The following is a 19,400-nucleotide window of genomic DNA, read 5'->3' as shown; positions in this document are numbered from 1 at the left end:
TACAAGTGTACAATTTTAAAGCAGAGATTATCCGAGGCCTCTCATCAAATGAGGGACCTCGGATAATCTCTACCTTAAGTAGTCAAATAACTTTTCTCACTATTTAGGAACAAAAGAACAAGAGTTGGAGTACTTTAAGGCAAGATTCTTCCGAAATCTCTCATCGAATGAGAGACTTCGGAAGGACCTTGCCAAATCCTTGAACGCCAATATCCTTGGAACTGAGCTAGAACCAGGGAGAAGTAGCATACTATAGAGCACGATGGTAATCTCGGAAATACTTATATCGCCCCAAGCACAATATTTAAGAAGTCTAACTCATATATACAAGAAGTCAGGCTGAATAGATATTGTGCATATGGTTTGCAGAACTCTCATGATATTTAAAATTCATGTTATCCCAAAAAGGTGACACTTTGGGTGTATCGTCCATCCCAGGGATGCAAAAATCACATCACCTTGGATCTATAGTCGAAAGTAGTAATGGCAAACTTGCTGAAACCATTGACGAAGCAAAGCGAGGAGTGGTTATTGAAATACTTGGCTATAACATAAACGATGACACTTATAAAGTAAGATATGAAGGAGGCGTTGAAGATGTTATACCATCTAAGAACTTGAGAGAGTCAAAGACAACACATCTGGGACCATTAGAGCGGGAGTACTGGAAAGACAAAAATAAGCCAGAAAGAATAAGAAAATTCTTCTAAACTTTTTCATTAGATGTAAATCAGACATGAATGAGAACAGTCATGATATCATTAATGGTACCATTTATTTTTGTCATAAATTTACACCAAAAATATATTTTAGGTGAAGAGGTGAGATCTCACCTGTTTTCTCACCTGTTTTTTCACCCTCATGAATTTTCATGAATTTTATATATTAATGTTTTCGTTAAGCCACTTTGTGCCGTCAGTCAGTCAGTCAGTCAGGAGGGCTCTTTGAGCCCATCTTGGCGCTTTGCGCCGTCAGTTTAGGAAAGACTTTAGAAAGTTGTTGGAAAATAAGTCCTGGGAAGAGTATTATAAGGCATTTTGTGAAGAATATAGCAACAGTCTGAATTCAGACGGTTGCTTTTTATACAAAATTCATGCAGGAAATTCTTGAGTTTTGGTTGAAAGAATACGGTGGAGCCAAAAGTGGCTCGACCTCAAAACAAGCATTTTATGAGCTTACTAAGGCGTTATAAATGAATTCAAAGGTATTTACATACATCCTGACCTCGTTCATTTTGTTGCTGAATTCACCAAAAATAATGTTTAGGGTAGATGGTTAGATCTAACCTCATTTCTACCCTCATTTCTACCCTCATGAATTTTCATGAATTTCATTAGTTAGAAAAATAACGCTAATTTTTTTCTACCAAATTTTTTTATTTTGTATGTAAAGACAGTAATGTCAACATCAGAGAACACAACAACAATTCAAACAACTTCACCAAACTCGTTAGTCATGAATCCAACATCTATGTTAGTAGAGATGAAAAGCTTCATTCCTTCTTCATATAGTTTTGTAACAGAAATACAAAGAATAAAGCAAGAACTTTTAACAAGTAATTTAGACTGTACCGCACAGGATGAAGAAAAGGAACAGTATCTTTATGAAATGCAGGACATTATTGACCATTTACCCAAATTGCCTGAAATTCAGCAGCAAAAGCTCACTATTCCTGAATTCGATGAAATAGAAGTCAAAGCAACTGACTCAGTAGAAATAAAGAAGTTCATACGTAAAGTAAACTATGAGTTTCTAGGATATCATTGCAACCATAAAGTTATGGACAAAGATTGCGACATGGTATATAAGAACATCTCTGACATATATAAATCTGGGGAGTTTAAGACATACGACAACTTTGTTTCATTAGTTGCAAAATGTGTATGGCAGATAAGAGATAAAGATAGAAGAGGTAAGGTATGGAATGAACAGATAAAACCAGCAGCTTTTGAGTTAAAGAAAACCATTGACGCCTTAGTTGTTCTAGCTGGTTTTATTTCAATGTATAACGCAAAAACGATGCCGCAATGTTCAAAATGTAAAGCAGCAATAAGAAAATATAACTACTCAGTCAAAGAGATAGAAAGAATGCGAAACGACTATGCAGACTTAAAGAAAGAAGCAGAAAAACCAGCAGAAAATAAAATGAACATGTTAGAATTTCTGAACAAAAACTATCCAACAGCAGAAGATTTCCTTCTATCTGACGTCAAGAAGAAGTATAAAGAAACCTTCGGCATTGTTAAAACATTCGATATATTAACTGAAGAAATAGAAGCTACAAAACTGTTTAGAGTCTCACGAATTCATAACGTTTACCATGTAAAACGGTTATAAATAATGAGGGTAGAAATGAGGTTAGATCTAACCTTCTACCCTAAACATTATTTTTGCTGAAAAATGACCAAATTTCATGAGTAGTAGGATATGCTTGCTTCCCTCGGAAAACCGAGAGAAGAGATTCCGTACGAAAATCGCAAGAATTTGGCTCCTGGTTTGAAAGGATATTATGTTCATAGACTTTTAGTAAATGCTGTAGCAATGTGGGCTTCACCTCTTCACCTAAAATATATTTTTATTGAATTCAGCACAAAAATCATGAATTTCCTTAAGATAGAAAAAATAACGCTAGTTTTATTTTTTTCTAACTTTTTATTTTGTATGTAAAGACAGTAATGACAACATCAGAGAACACAACAACAGTTATAGTCCATGAAGCTATAAATGAAGAATATGAGTGGGTTCAGTTTAACAAACAACTCCGTCTCATTCGTTCGGTCAAAGACGATATGTACCAAATGCAAAGTATTTTGACAGCATGTTATGCTCCAGATACTAAGCTTCCTAAAGACTGGTTTAGGAACCAAAACACACAAGAACTTTTGAGCGAAGCACAGCGAGACATACTTTTTTCTGAAAACAGTGAAGAACAGCGAGTAGGTAAAAAACCCCAGTCGCCAAAACTCTATGAAAATCGTGAAAAATTGCCAAACGGTTTGAGAGGATATTATGTACATAGACTTCTTGTAAATGCTGTAGCAATGTGGGCTTCGCCTCGTTATGCTTGGTATATTTACAGACTTCTTGACGAAATTCATAGACAAGAACGTGAAGAGATGGAAAACAAGCTTGATGCAAAAGACAAAAGCATACAGAAAAGAATACCACGTTCGGTACCAAAAGGTAAGGAAAAGAACTATAAGTATATGATTTATACTGAAGAGATGGAAAATGAAGAAGATAAAGATATGGTTATGTTGCATTTAGTCAGAAGAAACAACAAGAGCTTTTATGACCTCGCTAAAATATATAAATCTGACAGAAACTGGTTCTATCGTGAAAACTTACCGATTTCAATGACCCCAAATGAAGATGTGAAACAAATAGTTCAAGATACGTTACCTCAAACACACTATGACATCAAAGGTTGTACAATACTTACATTCAAAGAAGACTTAACATTACTGAAGGAAAAAATAACAGAGTATTTCGATAACTTCAAAGAGGAAGAATGAAGTCACGACAACATTAACGAAGAGAGAATGAGGTGAAAAAAAGAGGTGAAAAAAACAGGTGAAATCTCACCTCTTCACCAAAAAATATATTTTTGCTTAAATAGCTTCAGGGTCAATTTCTTCAACCATTTCACTTCCTTCGTCAATGTCAATAGAAGCTTCTTCAACCTTTGGTAAGAATTTCTGTATAACATCTTTGTTCGTTATTGTCTTCAGAGATGAAGGATAATATTTCACAGATGTTTCACCCTTCTTATATTCTTTCTGTTCGGAAAGATTTAAAGCAATACTGAAGAAGTCAACGTTAGAGTTCTTTATGACAGTATAATGAGTATCTTTGACATTCACGAAGAAACTCTTTTGTTTCAAAACTACTGCTAACTCTTGTGAAGTATAACGTTTGCGGTCAATGACGATAGCTAATGGTCTGACATACTGACCAAACTTAGATTCTTTCACAAACTTCTTGTTAAAGATAACATTAACATTTGAAGCATTATTGAACTCATTCTTGATGGCAGTAGCGAGAGCATTGTATGAAAAGAACTTGCAATCTTGCATGTGTTTCATTAAAACAAAAATATTAAATTATTTTGAAAAATAACTTAAAAAAATCTAATCTAATTTTTTCAAAAAATATTTTTTTATTTCCTACTAAAGATGTATCGGAAGTTGTCTAAGTTAGAACACTCGGAAATAAAACAACTTCTTACAGAAGCTAATATAGATGTTGCAAATCATTACGCAACAAACAAAAAAGCACTCGCTGACATCCTCAATGACTATAATGGTGCAATAAGTTATGATAGAATTCATGAGTTCATAAAGCCGCAACGCGGCGAGGACGAAGTCCATGCAAGAGCATTTCCTTTAAATGACGTTGCTATTGACTTATATCATAGACGTTCAGTACCTCATGAAGTAAGAAGAGAAATGTTTGACATAACAAATGCAAACGTTGGTGAAACAAGAAGAAGAGACGACACACTGAAACAACAGAGAAGAGAGATGTTTAAGAGCGCTATAGAACAAGTTCGCAAAGCTAACGATGTCATTCGTTCCATTGACGACAAACCAAAAGAAGGTGAGAGATGGTTAAAGAAAGATGAAGAGAATAGGAAGAGGAATGTGAAGTCAGGCAATAGACTCATTGACTTTAACATCGAAGCTTTAGATGAACCAAACAGAGACTACTTACACAAACATTTCGGTAAGGTTTTCATGAGACTCTTAGAGAAGATTAAAATAAACTCCCAACAAAGATGGATGGTATGTTATAAACTTGGTGGAAAGTATGAATGTTCTACGTTAAACCTCAATAATATTGGAACATTACTACATCAGCTCTTGAAGGAGAACTTTATATCAGAGATAGAAGCAAATGCTGCAGGTATTGTTGAAATGCACTATGACTTCTTCTTGACAAACATAAAGAATCTTACCGAAATAAAGATGTATGATTTAACAGAATATGAAGGCTTAACGATGTCAGATGTAAAGAAAGGCAAACCAAAAAAGAGACCATATAGAGATGAAAGCACACTGACAAATGACCAGAAAGCCATTTTGGAAGCTCTTAAGCAAACAGGAAACCCAGCACTTATAGAAAGCTTTTGGAAAGATAATGGTGAAAAGAAGTTTTATAAGAAGAGAAGCGGTCAGTTCTGGAAGTATCTTTGCACATTACCTATAAATCTTGAACGCTACCAAATCTTCAATGAACTGAACAAAAGAACTGCAACACTTATGACAGAAGATAACTGCTTCGTTTATGCTTGCATTCAGGCTGGAGTAAATGAAGAAACTATTGACCACATGAGAGAAGTCATTCGTGTTAGAGACTTTCCTCAAAGTAAAGTACAAGAAATTTCTGACGCAACAGGTATAGCATTTAATGTTACCATTGGTTACTTCAATGACTCAAGACATAATGAAATAAAGAGATACATACCAAAAGAATGTGAAACTGTTCGAACTATTGACTTACTTCTTGTTGAAGACCACTACATGCTAAATGAAAGATTACCAATGACAACATATTTCATTCGCAACTATATAGAAATTCTCAAAGCTTGTGGTGGAATGAACCTTGAGAAACAAATGAAGATTTATACAAAGAGAGAAGATAAATATGTAGTTCGTTATGATAGAACAACACCGTTATGGGATGTTATGAAAACATTGTGGGAGTGCAAATATTTCGAACCTATTTCTTATGGAGAACTTTTCACATATACGACTGACTTATATAAACAGAACCTTGCACCATTTAAAGATTTGACATATGCTCCAAAGTATTGTGTACAACTGAAGAAGAAAGCCGAGTCAAAAGAAGTAAATAAAGCTAAATGTAAGTTCATTCCTGAGCACGTTTTCTTTGCTGACTTTGAATGTAGCACTGATGGAGTTCATAAAGCCTTTAACATTTGTTATGACAGTGAAGATGGTTCAGTGAGTGAAAGCATTTGGGGTCAGAACTGTGCAACAGAATTTTTGGAACGACTTCCTGACAAGAGTTTAATATATTTCCATAACCCCAGTTATGATATAAACTTCATCTTAAGACACATGACAGAAGTGAAAGGAACTCCTATCATTAAAGGTTCACGAACAATGCAGATAACGGGAATATATAAAGGTAAAGCAATCATTATTAAAGATTCATACACTGTTATAAATAAGAAGCTTAAACTATTTCCTGAAATGTTTCTTTTGCAGTGTGGTGAAAAGGAAGTATTTCCATACAACTACTACAGCAGTGTTTTATTAGCAAATGACAACAGAACTGGTGTCATTTCTGAAGCATGTAAGTTTATCCGGGATGCGGATACGTTCATGAAAAACATAGATTCCATCAAAGGTTGCAGAATAGATGAAAACCACTTCGACTTAGAAAAGTATAGTACATTCTATTGCAAACAAGATGTAAGAATTTTAAGAGAAGGTTTTGTTAAGTTCCGCAATGATATATTAAAAGAATTTGATTTAAACGTTTATGACTACGTTAGTATTTGTTCTATTGCTAACAAATTGTTTGAGAACAGAGTGTACTTCCCGAATGGAAATTTATATGACCTCTCAAATAAACCAAGAGAATTTATTTCACGCTGTATTCAAGGTGGAAGATGTATGCTGTCAGATAACATGAAACAAAAGAGCGAAAAGAAACTCATTGCTGATTTCGACGCTGTTTCATTATATCCATCCGCTATAGCAAGACTTTATACTTTAGAAGGTATTCCAAAGGTTATGAAGAAAGAAATGTTAAGCACAGAGTATCTCATGAGACATTTATTCGATGACGACCAAAAGGAACCCATTGGTGAAAAGTTTATGTCCGGCTTCTTTGTTCTCATTAAGATAACAGAGATTGGAATACATAGACACTTTCCTTTAATAGTTTGTGACCCTGAACTAAATCCAGAACTTAACGTTCCCAGAAGTTCAAACACATGCTGTTTAATGTATGTTGACCATATAACATTACAAGACCTCATAAAATATCAAGGTGTCAAATGTGAAGTGTTGCAAGGATACTATTACGATGGAAACAGAGATATTAGAATAAGAGATGAAGTAAAGAAGTTGTTTGAGTTAAGGTTAAAGTATAAGAAAGAAGGAAATCCTTTGCAAGAAAATATAAAGCTCATTCTGAACAGTATTTATGGCAAAACTATTCTATCTCCTATTGAGTCAAAAATAACCATAGTAAATGACAAAGATGCTATAAGATATGCCATCAGAAACTACAACCATATAGTGAAGTTCGAAGGTTTGGATGGTTCAGATAAAACTATTTTCAAGCTAACGAAAAGCATTTGCAGACACTTTAACTTCTGTCCACTTGGTGTTAACATTCTGTCTATGTCGAAGAGAATAATGTGTGAAGTATTCTGTACTGCAGAAGATATGGGACTTCAAATATTTTACCAGGACTGTGATAGCATGCATATTTTCAATGAAGACATACCAAAGCTTGCAGCAGAGTTTAAGAAGAGATACGGTCGCGAACTTATAGGAAAGAACCTTGGTCAATTTCATTCTGACTTCGCAGAAATAACACCTGGAAAACAAAGTTTAGCATACAAGTCAATATTTTGTGGAAAGAAGACCTACATAGACTTACTCACGAATGATTTAAATGAAGTTGCATTCCATGCACGTTGTAAAGGTGTCAAACAAGACGTCCTTGCTTTAACAGCAAATGAAATGTTTCCTGAAGCTATACAATGCTATTACAATGAAGATAAGAACATTCACATACCTGTTGGAACATATGACAAAGACTCTGAGTTCAGTTTAATGAAACTTTACAAAGCACTTCATGATGGTCAAGAGATTGGATTTGACTTATGTAAGTCTTCTAGTCCTTGCTTTGCTGAAAAGTTTAACTTCTCAATAACGACTAAAACAAGCTTTATTCGTAAGTTGAAGTTCTGAGGTCATTTATTTTTGTCAGCAATGAGGTCATGAATGAGGTCATGAATGAGGTCATTTATTTTTGTCAGCAATGAGGTCATGAATGAGGTCAGCAATGAGGTCATTTATTTTTGTCAGCAATGAGGTCATGAATGAGGTCAGCAATGAGGTCATGAATGAGGTCATTTATTTTTGTCAGCAATGAGGTCATGAATGAGGTCATTTATTTTTGTCAGCAATGAGGTCATGAATGAGGTCAGCAATGAGGTCATTTATTTTTGTCAGCAATGAGGTCATGAATGAGGTCATTCGTGATAAAAATAAAGCTAGCGTAGATTTTACAATACTGCGATGGTAGAGTTTAAGAGTTGTGCTTCAATGTAGAGACAGTCCTTATGGTCTGGAGGTAAGAACACTGGGCAGTTATGGTCATGAGTGGAGAACATGTCTATCCAAAACTCACGATTGAAGCCAGTTAATTTATAGTATTTAGGGTTAGGAAGTGGTGAAGTTCTTGTATGACCAATGAACTCATTTTCAACTCCCTTACTTAAGTTTGAATATAATATAGCTTGCTTTCTATCCCAAATACCTGGAAATCTAATTTCGGAAAATTCATTTTTCCTCGGAAGCATTGCATCATAATTGAAAACATTTTTGAAATCATCACTTGGTTCAGAGATTTGAAATCTTATACGTAATGGATTTTCTTTCTCTTTAGCGACTTCATTGAATGGTGAGAATACAATGAATTGACAGTCATGAGTTCCATCTTCATTTGGTACAAACTCGTAATGAAAAGCTATTAATCTTTCTACAATTCCTTCTTCTTTCAGTTGTGCAAGAAACTCACGTAAAGGCTGTAAAGTTTGTACTTCAATGTTAAACTTCTTTTGAAAATTTTCGTAAAATGTAATTATACAGTCTTCTAACGTCGTACTGTTTTTAAAGTATTTGTATATGTGAATGTTTTGGGCGCTTAAAGACTGTTCGTCATTTTCTATCTCGACTTGAAGTATAAAGTCAACCTTTCTGAAAGCACGTGTTATATACATAGATGTTATGCCAATGTACTTCTCTTCATTTATGTTCACAATCCAGTCTGTTGGAAACTTAAACGTTACTCTGTTCCCCTTTATTTTGACGTCAGGGTTTTCACTAGTGAACGCAACAGATAAAGGTATTTGTCTATACATTTAATTCGGATAAAAATAAACCATTTACTCTTTCTTTGCTTCAGCTTATTTAGCTTTTGCTTCAGCTTCTTCTCTAGCTTTTTTCGCCAGTAGTCTTGGGTTCTTCTGTCTTCCAGCAGCTAATGCAGCAAGTTGTTTTTCACTAAGTTTTCTCTTTGGTCTCTCTGGCTTTTGTTCTTGTTTTTGTTCCTTCAGTTCGGATAAAATTTGCTCACGAATTTCTTTCTTCAATGCTTCAACATCTATGACCCCTTGGGTCTTGTCCGTAGGGCTTGTCTGAGTCATTTGACTGCAGATAAAAAACAAAATTAAAACTTTAACCGATGTAAAATGAGCTTGTCAAAATCAGAGCGAGAGTCTATTATATTAAATGACGCAAGAGGAATACAACATCCTTTCTATTATGTAAGTCAGAGTAAAGATGGTAAAATATATGTAAGAAAAAGAAAGGTTCCATTAGCGAATACAGAGAGCGACAACATTAAGGTGCATGGCACCGAGGGCGAAGCCCATATAAAACCTTCTGTTCAAACTGAGCCACCAAAAGAACAAGAAGAAAAGAAGCCAGATGTACTTTCAATAACGAACCAAGAGCTTATTGCAAAGTTCGTGAATTTCATTGAAAAACAAACCGAGTCAAAGAACCCTGACCCGCCAGTGAAAGAAGTTGAGACAAAAGAGAATGTACAGTTCATTGAAAATGTCAAGAAACAACTTCCACCACGAATGCCAAGAAGAAGAGTGAGAATAATGAAGTAAATAGATATTTTTATCTGAAGTAAATACATGCAGAACGAACAGCTAAACGAATTTACTCCAGCAGAGCATATTCATCAGATTCGCTCATATTTCGATATCATAGACAATGCAGTTCAAATTGGTGACACTAATAGAAAATATTCTGACGCAAAGATTCCATCACAACCTGGAACTGCTAAAGATAACACATGGGTAACATTCAATCTCTCACCTCCTGGTGAAAATATGTTGGACCTTTACAATACATTCATTACGTATAAAATGGAAGGTCAATTTATTGTAGATAAAGAAATTGGTTCAGGTTCCAATAAAACAAACCCACCAGGATTTTGGATTGGTTTCGATGACGCTTTCTATGCAGTTGCTGGATATCAAATCCTTGCAAATGGTCGTATCGTATATTCTCAAGACAACGCAAGAGAAGAAGCATATATAACTTCAAACTCACAAACTACCGAACAAATAAAGAAAGTAGATGTTTTCTCAAAGACTCGACATGAAGATGTATGGAGTCATTCGGGAACATGCAGAACAGGACAAATTGTTAGTGGTCCAATTACAGCAGGAAAATCAAATGATTTTAAGCTTCGTTTAAGAATTCCTGTTAGAAGATTCCTTCCATTAGAAGCTATTCGATTTATTCCAGCTTTTGCAGGAAACATTCAGCTTAAAGTAAAGTTCAGTAGCGACGCCTTACAATGCACATCTATATCTGTAAATGATATCATTGCTTTCAATCCAACTCTTAAAGTTGCATTTGCTTCAGATTCAAATCCACCGACAAATAAATTTGTTCCATGGAATGAACCATTCACTATGATAACGAAGGCAGTAGAAGCTAGTGGAACAGTTACTATTACAACTGTAACCCAGCAACTATTTCGAACAAAGATGGATTTTAATGAATGTTTCATTCATCCAAAGTCATTCTCTTTAGACCCTAACATTTATACAGAACTTGTAGAACATTATACAAACGAGGCTTTATGTTTTCCTGTTAAAGTTATGGATTGGATTCCTATGGACGGTTCATTCTCAAAGAATACAGATAGTTCAAGTGCAACATTTACAGCAGCTTATACACCTATTAATGTTAAAAGTATTTGGGCACTATTTAGAAAGAAAGACAACTATTATGTTAATTTTGAGAACCCTAAGTTTAAATATCTTCAGCTTTCCATGGGAGCTTATGGAAATATGCCTGCAGAACCTGAAAAATCATATGGACCTGTATTTTATGAAATGGTTGCGAACGCTTGCAATACAAACAATGATATGATAGGATTTAATGAAGATGTTATGAGGTCATTGGTGGATGATGGTAGTGTGGAACATAAATGGGATAGCTATGACAACACACATTTCTTATGTGGTTTTCCAACAGAAGTGGACTTTTGCTTCCAGCAAGGTCAAACATCTACTGCTCCAATAACATACAAATTGTCTGTTAAAGGACCTATTGAACTAGCAACTGAAAACGTACCAAAGCCACTTATTGGATTTATGAGGGATTGTTGCTTTGCCATTCAGGTGCGTGCTAATGGCATCCCCATAATAAGATTAGACGACTATAACTTAGCTACGGACGACAGTGAGGAATAAAGGATGAACGTTTATTTTTAAAGCTTATAAATGAGTTCTTCATCAAGCTCTCGTGAACCTTCACCATCTATGAAACAAACTTTACCAAACGATTATGGAGCACCTATTGAATATTTCTTACGAGCTGCACAATGGCAAAGAGCAGTCTCACCAAGGTTAGGTGTTCCACCAGCTCCTGTCAAAAATAGCATTAGTTAGTATACATATCTAGTGTACGGAGGCATTGCACGCCTCCTTACCCATTATATGTGAATTTGACACTTTACAAAACCGTTAACGTATATTTTACAACACAAACGACAACACTAACTTAACCTTAAATATTTACAAAGCCACCAACCACTTCACCTCACTAATGTAAAAAATAAACATTCTCACTAATGTAAAAAATAAACGTTCTCACTAATGTAAAAAATAAACGTTCTCACTTATAAAAGTATTGCAACTCCTCCCATTGCTGTGCTTCACATAACAGCTCATAATCTTCTGACTCACTTTCTTCTTCATATAGGTCAAAATCACTGTCAAAATAAATGTATGTAAGTTTTGACAAAGCTAATGAAACACGCTTACCGTTAGTTAGTATACATATCTAGTGTACGGAGGCATTGCACGCCTCCTTATCCATTATATGTGAATTTGACACTTTACAAAACCGTTAACGTATATTTTACAACACAAACGACAACACTAACTTAACCTTAAATATTTACAAAGCCACCAACCACTTCACCTCACTAATGTAAAAAATAAACGTTCTCACTTATAAAAGTATTGCAACTCCTCCCATTGCTGTGCTTCACATAACAGCTCATAATCTTCTGACTCACTTTCTTCTTCATATAGGTCAAAATCACTGTCAAAATAAATGTATGTAAGTTTTGACAAAGCTAATGAAACACGCTTACCGTTTGTATCGTATGCTTGTATAAACTTTCCATTCTTCATCCCTTCATAAACGCTCAAACTAACTTTACCCTTTCTCCCTCGTATCTGATAGAATGTATTTTCACGAGGAACGAAGAACAAATTCTTGAACTCATGACCGTTGTAGTTTGTTATCTCAATAGTTTTCGTCATTTATATAAAAATAAAATAAAAAATAAACTTAAAAATTAATGATATCACCACCCTCACACGTATGAAAAACATAGCACAAAAATAAATTTAGGTGAATGGTGAATCTCACCTCTTTTTTCACCTTTTTTCACCCTGTTGAATTCATTGCTTTATAACTCTCTTCCTTGGTTTCTTTTTAGTTGCTTTCTTCACGTCTGTCTCCAACTTGACTGTCTTTCTTCTTCGTCCGTAATGATACCAGTTACTTCCACCAGTCAATGGGTCAAATGGTCTTTCGTAAGGGTTTCCATACATTCCATAGGACCATACGGAAGAACTACTGGTGGAGAAGAAACATTTTCTTTAGTTCCATCGACTCTATTTAAATGCATTGTTTCACCTTTCATCTGGTCATTAAAGTCTTTTGCGTGTTTTGCAAACTCATCGTCCTTTCCTAAAGCATTTTCTGACTCAGTCGCAACCAAATTGGATGCTTTATTTATGAGCCCTATTTTATTTAATCTTAACTTCTTTGCAACCCAGCCTCCAATCTTCCCTTTATTTGCATCTAATGTCTTCGAAACCCTTCCTCCACTCATTTTATTTACTGCGTCATAAGCTCCAAGTGCTTTTGCTCCAAATGCTAATGCTTTTGTTCCCATTGCGCCTAAAGCTGCCCAAGCTACCATTTACACCATATTAAAATCATCTCTCTTCAATATTATCTCATAAAAGTTCTCGTTACTGGAGAAAGTCAATGAAACATAAGCGTTCTCACGGGCTTCGCCCTCACCGCTTTGCGGTCTATCTAACTTCTTTCTTATATCATCTATACGCTTCAAAATGTCTGAACAATTGCTAACATCTTCTACAACAGTTATTTCATCATGAATGACCTTCAAGAACAAGCTCATTTAATATGCAATTAAAATCATTCTCAATAATGAGTCCATCCTTTCCATCTTTAGGTAGCACAACATCTTTCATTGAAGAAGGTTCGACAAGTCTTATGTTAAACTTACTGACAAAGTTTGTTATACTATAATGCTTCGGCGGCGAATACATGTAGTTTGAAAGACATAATATAGATTCTTCAGCAAATTCACTTATACTGGATTTTATAACAATGTTCTCACGAGACCAAATACCACCAATTGACAATCTTGTAAGCAATCCTGCTGAACCTTCTACTGTAAACGTCGATGGTAACATTCCACGAAGGTCATCTATTGACATCGTTGAGTCACTGTATTTAAATATTTTCTTAAAGCAATCGTCATTATCTAACCATGCAATAGCTTTGAAGTTTTCATTCGAATATACATCTGCTTCATTAAATGTAAAACCTGACTTCTTTGCAGAGATGACTTTAAAATCTATTGAGTTTGTTTCAAAATTATATGCTATGGTAACTTCTGAAGGTAATGGATGTCCTTCCGCAGTCAGTTGTTCTCTCACTACCGTTTGAAGCTTTGTGTTAAAAACTTTCATGTCATCTCCTGTATCTAGTTCACATACACAGCAACAGGGAAACTATCTTGCTTCTTTGTTTCATCATTATATCTCAAAACATTAAAGTTCTTCAATAATATTGTTCTTCCTGCTGGAATACTTCGAACCTGTCTGATTTCAATAGCTTTCTCACCTCCTACATACTCTACCCAGTGTCTTGGATATTCATAAGTATACTGACTTTCTTGAATTTTGGTAGGTTTCATCATAACGTGTTCATAGTATATCTTTATACTCTTGTCAGTTAGACTCGGTGCTATGTTCTGAATATTTCTGACTTGCATTTTTAATGGAGATAAAATGAAGCATTTAATACATGACGTAGATGAAGACATGAATGAAACTACAGACAAACTTAACTCTTCTCTATTCTTCCTTTCAGTAAGGACTATGAGTTCTGTTCAAATGGTGTTATTTCTATTGTGGAAAGATGGGTTCAGGTAAGACATTTAACCTCATTCGTCATATACTCATAACAGAACGTTTAGGAAATGACTCATATTATGACCAAATCATTATATCAGCAACTTCAGACTCTATGGACTCAACAGCGAAAACATTTATGTCAAAAGTTCAAGCCTCTGTCGTTAAAGTTCCAGACAGTGAACTCATTGAATTTCTTCAACGTTACATTCGACGTAAGAGGAAAAATTATGCCATCGTTGAATTTATACAGTCAGGAATGCAAAAGACTTCTGAGGAGATGGAAAGAATTATTGACAAACACCACTTACGTCAATACTCAGGAGTTTACAATATGAAACGACTTACAAACTACATTCTGTCAAAACTTTCAAAATACCCCTTCAAAAAATATCCATCAAACACTTTATTAGTTTGTGACGACTTCGCTGGTAAAGGTTTAGTATCAAAACCAGACTCACCATTAGCTAACATCATTACTAAAGTCAGACATTACCACTTAACTGTAGCAATACTTATGCAAACATGGAGGTTTTAGCTTTAAACATAAAACGTCTCATAACTGACTTCGTTATCTTTCAAGGTTTCTCACGCTATGATATTGAACTCATTTGGAAACAGTCAGGTATAACATTACCTTTTGAAGAAATTTGGGAAGCATATAAGTCTCTCATCTCTCCTCGTTCATACCTTGAGATTCATATCATGACTAATACCATTAAAGTCAAAAATATTCCATGGGAACGACCAACATTGTTTTAAAGTTTAACCTTCAATTGACTGATGGTAAACAAATTCCATGCATCTCTGTCGCCATTTCTGTTAATATTTTTGCTGTCATTCATATCATCCACTTCCCCATCCGTTAGCTTTTGAGGATATGCGTTAGAATAGCTGTTCTTAAATGAAGGCTTTTCACCTTTGAGAGCATAAACTCTATAACTTTCTGCATACTTTATGTTTGAACCTCCTGAGCCATCATTGACATAAATTTTTATAGGCTTCCACCCTTTGTTCATTCCTGCTTCTTCCCTTAGCTCTTTTGTTCAGTAGTTCTACATCTTTATACACAGCACCTGTCTCAGTGAATTCAACAATATTTTTCATTCGTTAGCTTTACATTCAAACCCTTGTCGAGTATATTGTTCATTTCATACATATAAAAGGTTTTTATTCTATATGAAATGAGAAGCAAATCCATCTTAGCTGGTGCCGTTAATGTTCCAATTGAACCAACATCAAATGTTGACTCACGAACGACAAACAATATTGTCATAAAGAACTATAGTTCAGAGTGTTTGAAAGAAAAAGAACCAGAACTTAAGTCGGTGAATTTAAACTCAGCTTCAAACGCTAACGCTACATCAGATGTTAAGTTAGAGTATCCACCACTGGACCAAATTCTTTCAAGAGAAGCCAACGACAACCCTTACACAAATGTTCAAACAAATCCTTCAGATAACGTAGACCATTACCTTCTTCAGTTATACCAAACAATTTTACTCAAAGACGATAAGAAGCTTTTGACAAATCTTATAAGCAAGAACCAAATAATTCTAACAAAGGAGGACCTTGAAAATGTTATCTCACGAATAACAGGGAAACAATGTGTCATTGACTATCTCGACCCTGAAATCGAATGCTGTGGTCAAACGCCACCATTCATGAAAATAGGTAACATCCGCATCATTGAAACACCAGGAACTACAGGAGTTGAGTTTAAGTATAAATATTCGAACGAGTATACAAAACTTTCAACAGAATATAAACTTTGCTTGAAATATGTTTTAGTAAATTAAAGCAATTTGTAATATCTATCCAAAACTTCTTCAACAGTATCGAACTCATCTTCATAATGCAAACCTAATCTTATTGACTTGGTGCAGTTTTCACTAACACAATATTTTTCTGTTCTCTTGACTGACATAACTAACTCATTTGTTTCATCAAACAGCAACAACCAAAGTTCATGACCTAATACATAACATTCATACTTTATATTTTTAGCTCTGAGTTCTCTTGTAAGCTGTTGCATTTAATATTTTCTAAAAAGTCAACTTCAACAGTCATTCGCACTGGTGCCTTCAGTTCTACAGGCTCTCCTTGAAAGTCAACAAGTCTGAATTGCATGTCTTTCAAATTATGAGGACTAATGCGAACCCATTTACCTAAATGAGTTGCTATGACAGGAACGTTTGGAATGAACATTGAATTGACTGCATAACAGAAGGATTTATATTCTACTGAACCTTTACTATTAACTCCTGAAATGCCTGTGACATTAGCTATTTTAGACTCAATGTATAAACAATTACCATAACATACGTATGGAACAGATTTCATCTCAATCGTTTTGTCAACACTTTTCAAAGGAAATGTCATATGGTATGCACCCAAAAGAAGTTGTACTCTATGACTCATTCTTGGTATCTTAAACTCCTTCGCATAACTGAACTTCAAAACTCCTGCAATAAGTTTAACATTCATTAAGTTTTCTTCGTTATCCTTGTTTATTGTAGTATTTATGAGAGCATTTAACACTCCAGCTAATGTTTCCATCTTATATTCTACATTATTGTGAAATCTTATTTCGTGCTTCTTTCCATCTATTTCAATCTCCATGAAATCTGTTTCATCTGTTATAACGAATGAAGCGATAGTATTGAAGTCAACCATTCTGAATGCAAGCGCCTCATTCTGTAGACCTAAGTTTGTTTGTAGCTTTACTGTCCCGTATTCGTTTGGGTCTGTACTTTGCAAATAGAACAACATTTTATTCTCATTAAAATATGAGTATAGCTGCATATGCGTATGAAGCTGACAGAGCTAAACGTTTATATTTTGGTCAATACTCTCTCACACTTACTGACAAATATATTGTTATCACTGATGGAAATACTGAGAAATACATAACATGGAAGGACTATGAAAAGTTTGACCCTATTTTAACTCCATGTACTATGCCGTTTATAAAGGACGGTGAAATTATTGAAAAAGATAATACAACCGTATATAGGTCTGTTTATGAAGCATTAGAATATATGTTGAATCATAACCCAAAAAGATTTGACCCAAGCACTACACCATGTGCAATGCCTTTTATTAAGGACGGTGAAATCGTAAGAGTTCCGGATTCAACGGTTTACACAGCTGTTCAAAACAGTTTACAAAACATTTTAGCGAATATCTTTAATTCAGAAACTACAGAAATAAAATTACCGTATATAACAGATGCTAAAGAAATTAAATCAAAAACGACAACATTATTTACGTCACTTAATGATTTAATGACTTATATCATTAATATTCCTGCACCAACTACAGCATTTGATCCAAACTCGACGGTTTGCAGTGTACCTTTCATAAATGACAGTTCATTAATTGCTTTAAGGGATTCGACAGTAAATGAATCATTAAAGGCGTCATTAATGAAAATCATTGATTTTAACTCATTCACGAATACATATAATTCATTCATTAATGTTTCATATGCTTCTAAAGAAGGTGAGCCAAAAACTATCGATAAAGCGGTGTATGAAATAAAAGCATCAACGACGAAATTGAATTCGTTAACTTTTGACGGTGATAGTTTCGTTAATGACATAACATCGGGGAAAACAATTTTAACGAAAGAATACTTAAAATCTCATGTTAGTGAGTTCGTTGAAATTGAAAAAGAAGGTGGAATTAAGTTCGATCCACTGAATTTCATTTTCAGCTTAGCGAATGCGGGTGTTAGTTTCGCTGAATGGACAACTATACAGAGTGAAATAAATGCAATATGGACGTTTTTGGGGTCAAAAGCGGGAATGGGTGAGCTTGTAAATGCTGCAAGAACATTAGGTGAAACAGGAAATTTTGTAGATGGTTTTAAAAGACTTGTTTCAAATGTTTTAACAAACACAAAGAAATTATTTAGATATACCGTACATAACGGACGGATTTTCGAACAGATAGCAACAAACCCTCCGGTTATACTGCTGCGTTGATGATGGTTAGAGATATAAAACCACGTAACGACGGGAACGAAGAACATGAACAACAGGATACTGGTCGGGTTATTCGAGACATTAAAAACGTGTATCCTGAAGTTATTGATTTATTTAGAGGAGTTAATGATTCAATTTCAAAACATTCTATAACCCTCGATGAAGAGAATAAATTAACAGATTATATATTCGTCATTATTGCAGAATTAATGAAGAGAATAAATGAAAAAGGAATTGGTGATATCATTAATGTCAGCGATGTAATGATGAAAAGAAATTTTGACTCATTATTTACAAAACCGAAAACAGAATATAGTCTTTATGACGTAATTACCGAATTAATGAAAAAGATTAATGATAATAAGAGTTCTGGCGGAAGAGTTGAATTAGAAGTGAATGAGATAGAAGAGAAATTAGCCGAAAAAGCAGACAAAAATGAGCTTTTAGCTCTGAGTGATAAAGTCAAGAACCACGTTCATTATATAACTTCAGACGAACAGATTATAACGGACTACCATGGATATTTAACACGAAGTGATGAAGCGAAGACAAAAATTTTAATGAAAGAAGATATAAATACATTCGTGCTAAAGGTTATGACATAAGCTGTACTGTACAGTATGATGTAGCTAAAGCACCAGAAGCATTTGGTTATACCGGTGAAATTTATGCCTCTACTTTCAATGTTAACGGTGTATTAGTTGAACCAAAGATTTACTTGAGAGTTAAGTCAAAAATAACGTTTGAAGATGCTATTAAAAGTAAAGCTGACAAAGTTGAACTCGAAGCAATGAACAAAGTTTTGAAATCTCATAAACACAACATCTCCGATATAAATGAACTTCAAGCTACATTAGACAGTAAAGCTGACAAGAACCATACAAACGAATCCTTCACTACTGTTAGAGCAGACGATGTAATATTGA

The 19,400-nt window shown here is 34.6% G+C and overlaps 14 protein-coding genes across 14 annotated transcripts, besides 3 other annotated features; 10 read left to right on the top strand and 4 right to left on the bottom strand.

The window, feature by feature from the left end:
* Nucleotides 1-470: part of a mobile genetic element that runs on past the window's edge.
* Nucleotides 1-11,710: part of a mobile genetic element that runs on past the window's edge.
* TVAGG3_0850240 (organellar and viral DNA polymerase type B) lies at nucleotides 1,780-2,337 on the top strand (the record flags this gene model as incomplete). Its single annotated transcript, XM_051249216.1, has 1 exon — nucleotides 1,780-2,337. One exon carries the CDS (start codon nucleotides 1,780-1,782, stop codon nucleotides 2,335-2,337), a length of 558 nt encoding a protein of 185 aa, XP_051084691.1.
* On the top strand, nucleotides 2,676-3,336 carry TVAGG3_0850230 (KilA, N-terminal/APSES-type HTH, DNA-binding family; the record flags this gene model as incomplete). The annotated part of the gene is made up of 1 exon (XM_051249215.1): nucleotides 2,676-3,336. A coding segment is annotated over one exon (661 nt), but the record flags the coding sequence as incomplete, so codon positions are not given.
* On the bottom strand, nucleotides 3,612-4,085 carry TVAGG3_0850220 (uncharacterized protein; the record flags this gene model as incomplete). Its single annotated transcript, XM_051249214.1, has 1 exon — nucleotides 3,612-4,085. One exon carries the CDS (start codon nucleotides 4,083-4,085, stop codon nucleotides 3,612-3,614), a length of 474 nt encoding a protein of 157 aa, XP_051084689.1.
* Nucleotides 4,176-4,476, top strand: TVAGG3_0850210 (organellar and viral DNA polymerase type B; the record flags this gene model as incomplete). Its single annotated transcript, XM_051249213.1, has 1 exon — nucleotides 4,176-4,476. A coding segment is annotated over one exon (301 nt), but the record flags the coding sequence as incomplete, so codon positions are not given.
* Nucleotides 5,262-6,562, top strand: TVAGG3_0850200 (organellar and viral DNA polymerase type B; the record flags this gene model as incomplete). Its single annotated transcript, XM_051249212.1, has 1 exon — nucleotides 5,262-6,562. A coding segment is annotated over one exon (1,301 nt), but the record flags the coding sequence as incomplete, so codon positions are not given.
* Nucleotides 6,645-7,812, top strand: TVAGG3_0850190 (organellar and viral DNA polymerase type B; the record flags this gene model as incomplete). Its single annotated transcript, XM_001291922.2, has 1 exon — nucleotides 6,645-7,812. A coding segment is annotated over one exon (1,168 nt), but the record flags the coding sequence as incomplete, so codon positions are not given.
* Nucleotides 8,273-8,941, bottom strand: TVAGG3_0850180 (uncharacterized protein; the record flags this gene model as incomplete). The annotated part of the gene is made up of 1 exon (XM_001291921.2): nucleotides 8,273-8,941. A coding segment is annotated over one exon (669 nt), but the record flags the coding sequence as incomplete, so codon positions are not given.
* Nucleotides 9,461-9,889, top strand: TVAGG3_0850170 (uncharacterized protein; the record flags this gene model as incomplete). Its single annotated transcript, XM_051249211.1, has 1 exon — nucleotides 9,461-9,889. The coding sequence occupies one exon, from the start codon at nucleotides 9,461-9,463 to the stop codon at nucleotides 9,887-9,889; it is 429 nt and encodes a 142-aa protein (XP_051084686.1).
* TVAGG3_0850160 (uncharacterized protein) lies at nucleotides 11,165-11,491 on the top strand (the record flags this gene model as incomplete). Its single annotated transcript, XM_051249210.1, has 1 exon — nucleotides 11,165-11,491. The coding sequence occupies one exon, from the start codon at nucleotides 11,165-11,167 to the stop codon at nucleotides 11,489-11,491; it is 327 nt and encodes a 108-aa protein (XP_051084685.1).
* Nucleotides 11,522-11,689, top strand: TVAGG3_0850150 (uncharacterized protein; the record flags this gene model as incomplete). Its single annotated transcript, XM_001315583.2, has 1 exon — nucleotides 11,522-11,689. The coding sequence occupies one exon, from the start codon at nucleotides 11,522-11,524 to the stop codon at nucleotides 11,687-11,689; it is 168 nt and encodes a 55-aa protein (XP_001315618.2).
* A 358-nt stretch (nucleotides 11,711-12,068) lies between the features above and the next one.
* Nucleotides 12,069-19,400: part of a mobile genetic element that runs on past the window's edge.
* TVAGG3_0850130 (uncharacterized protein) lies at nucleotides 12,251-12,571 on the bottom strand (the record flags this gene model as incomplete). The annotated part of the gene is made up of 1 exon (XM_051249209.1): nucleotides 12,251-12,571. The coding sequence occupies one exon, from the start codon at nucleotides 12,569-12,571 to the stop codon at nucleotides 12,251-12,253; it is 321 nt and encodes a 106-aa protein (XP_051084684.1).
* Nucleotides 15,670-16,284, top strand: TVAGG3_0850120 (uncharacterized protein; the record flags this gene model as incomplete). Its single annotated transcript, XM_051249208.1, has 1 exon — nucleotides 15,670-16,284. One exon carries the CDS (start codon nucleotides 15,670-15,672, stop codon nucleotides 16,282-16,284), a length of 615 nt encoding a protein of 204 aa, XP_051084683.1.
* Nucleotides 16,481-17,257, bottom strand: TVAGG3_0850110 (uncharacterized protein; the record flags this gene model as incomplete). Its single annotated transcript, XM_051249207.1, has 1 exon — nucleotides 16,481-17,257. One exon carries the CDS (start codon nucleotides 17,255-17,257, stop codon nucleotides 16,481-16,483), a length of 777 nt encoding a protein of 258 aa, XP_051084682.1.
* TVAGG3_0850100 (organellar and viral DNA polymerase type B) lies at nucleotides 17,275-17,855 on the top strand (the record flags this gene model as incomplete). The annotated part of the gene is made up of 1 exon (XM_051249206.1): nucleotides 17,275-17,855. A coding segment is annotated over one exon (581 nt), but the record flags the coding sequence as incomplete, so codon positions are not given.

The sequence above is a fragment of the Trichomonas vaginalis genome, chromosome VI (assembly GCF_026262505.1).
Source record: "Trichomonas vaginalis G3 chromosome VI, whole genome shotgun sequence".
In the NCBI taxonomy this organism is placed as follows: domain Eukaryota; phylum Parabasalia; order Trichomonadida; family Trichomonadidae; genus Trichomonas; species Trichomonas vaginalis.
This window is presented reverse-complemented; position numbering and strand designations above follow the sequence as displayed.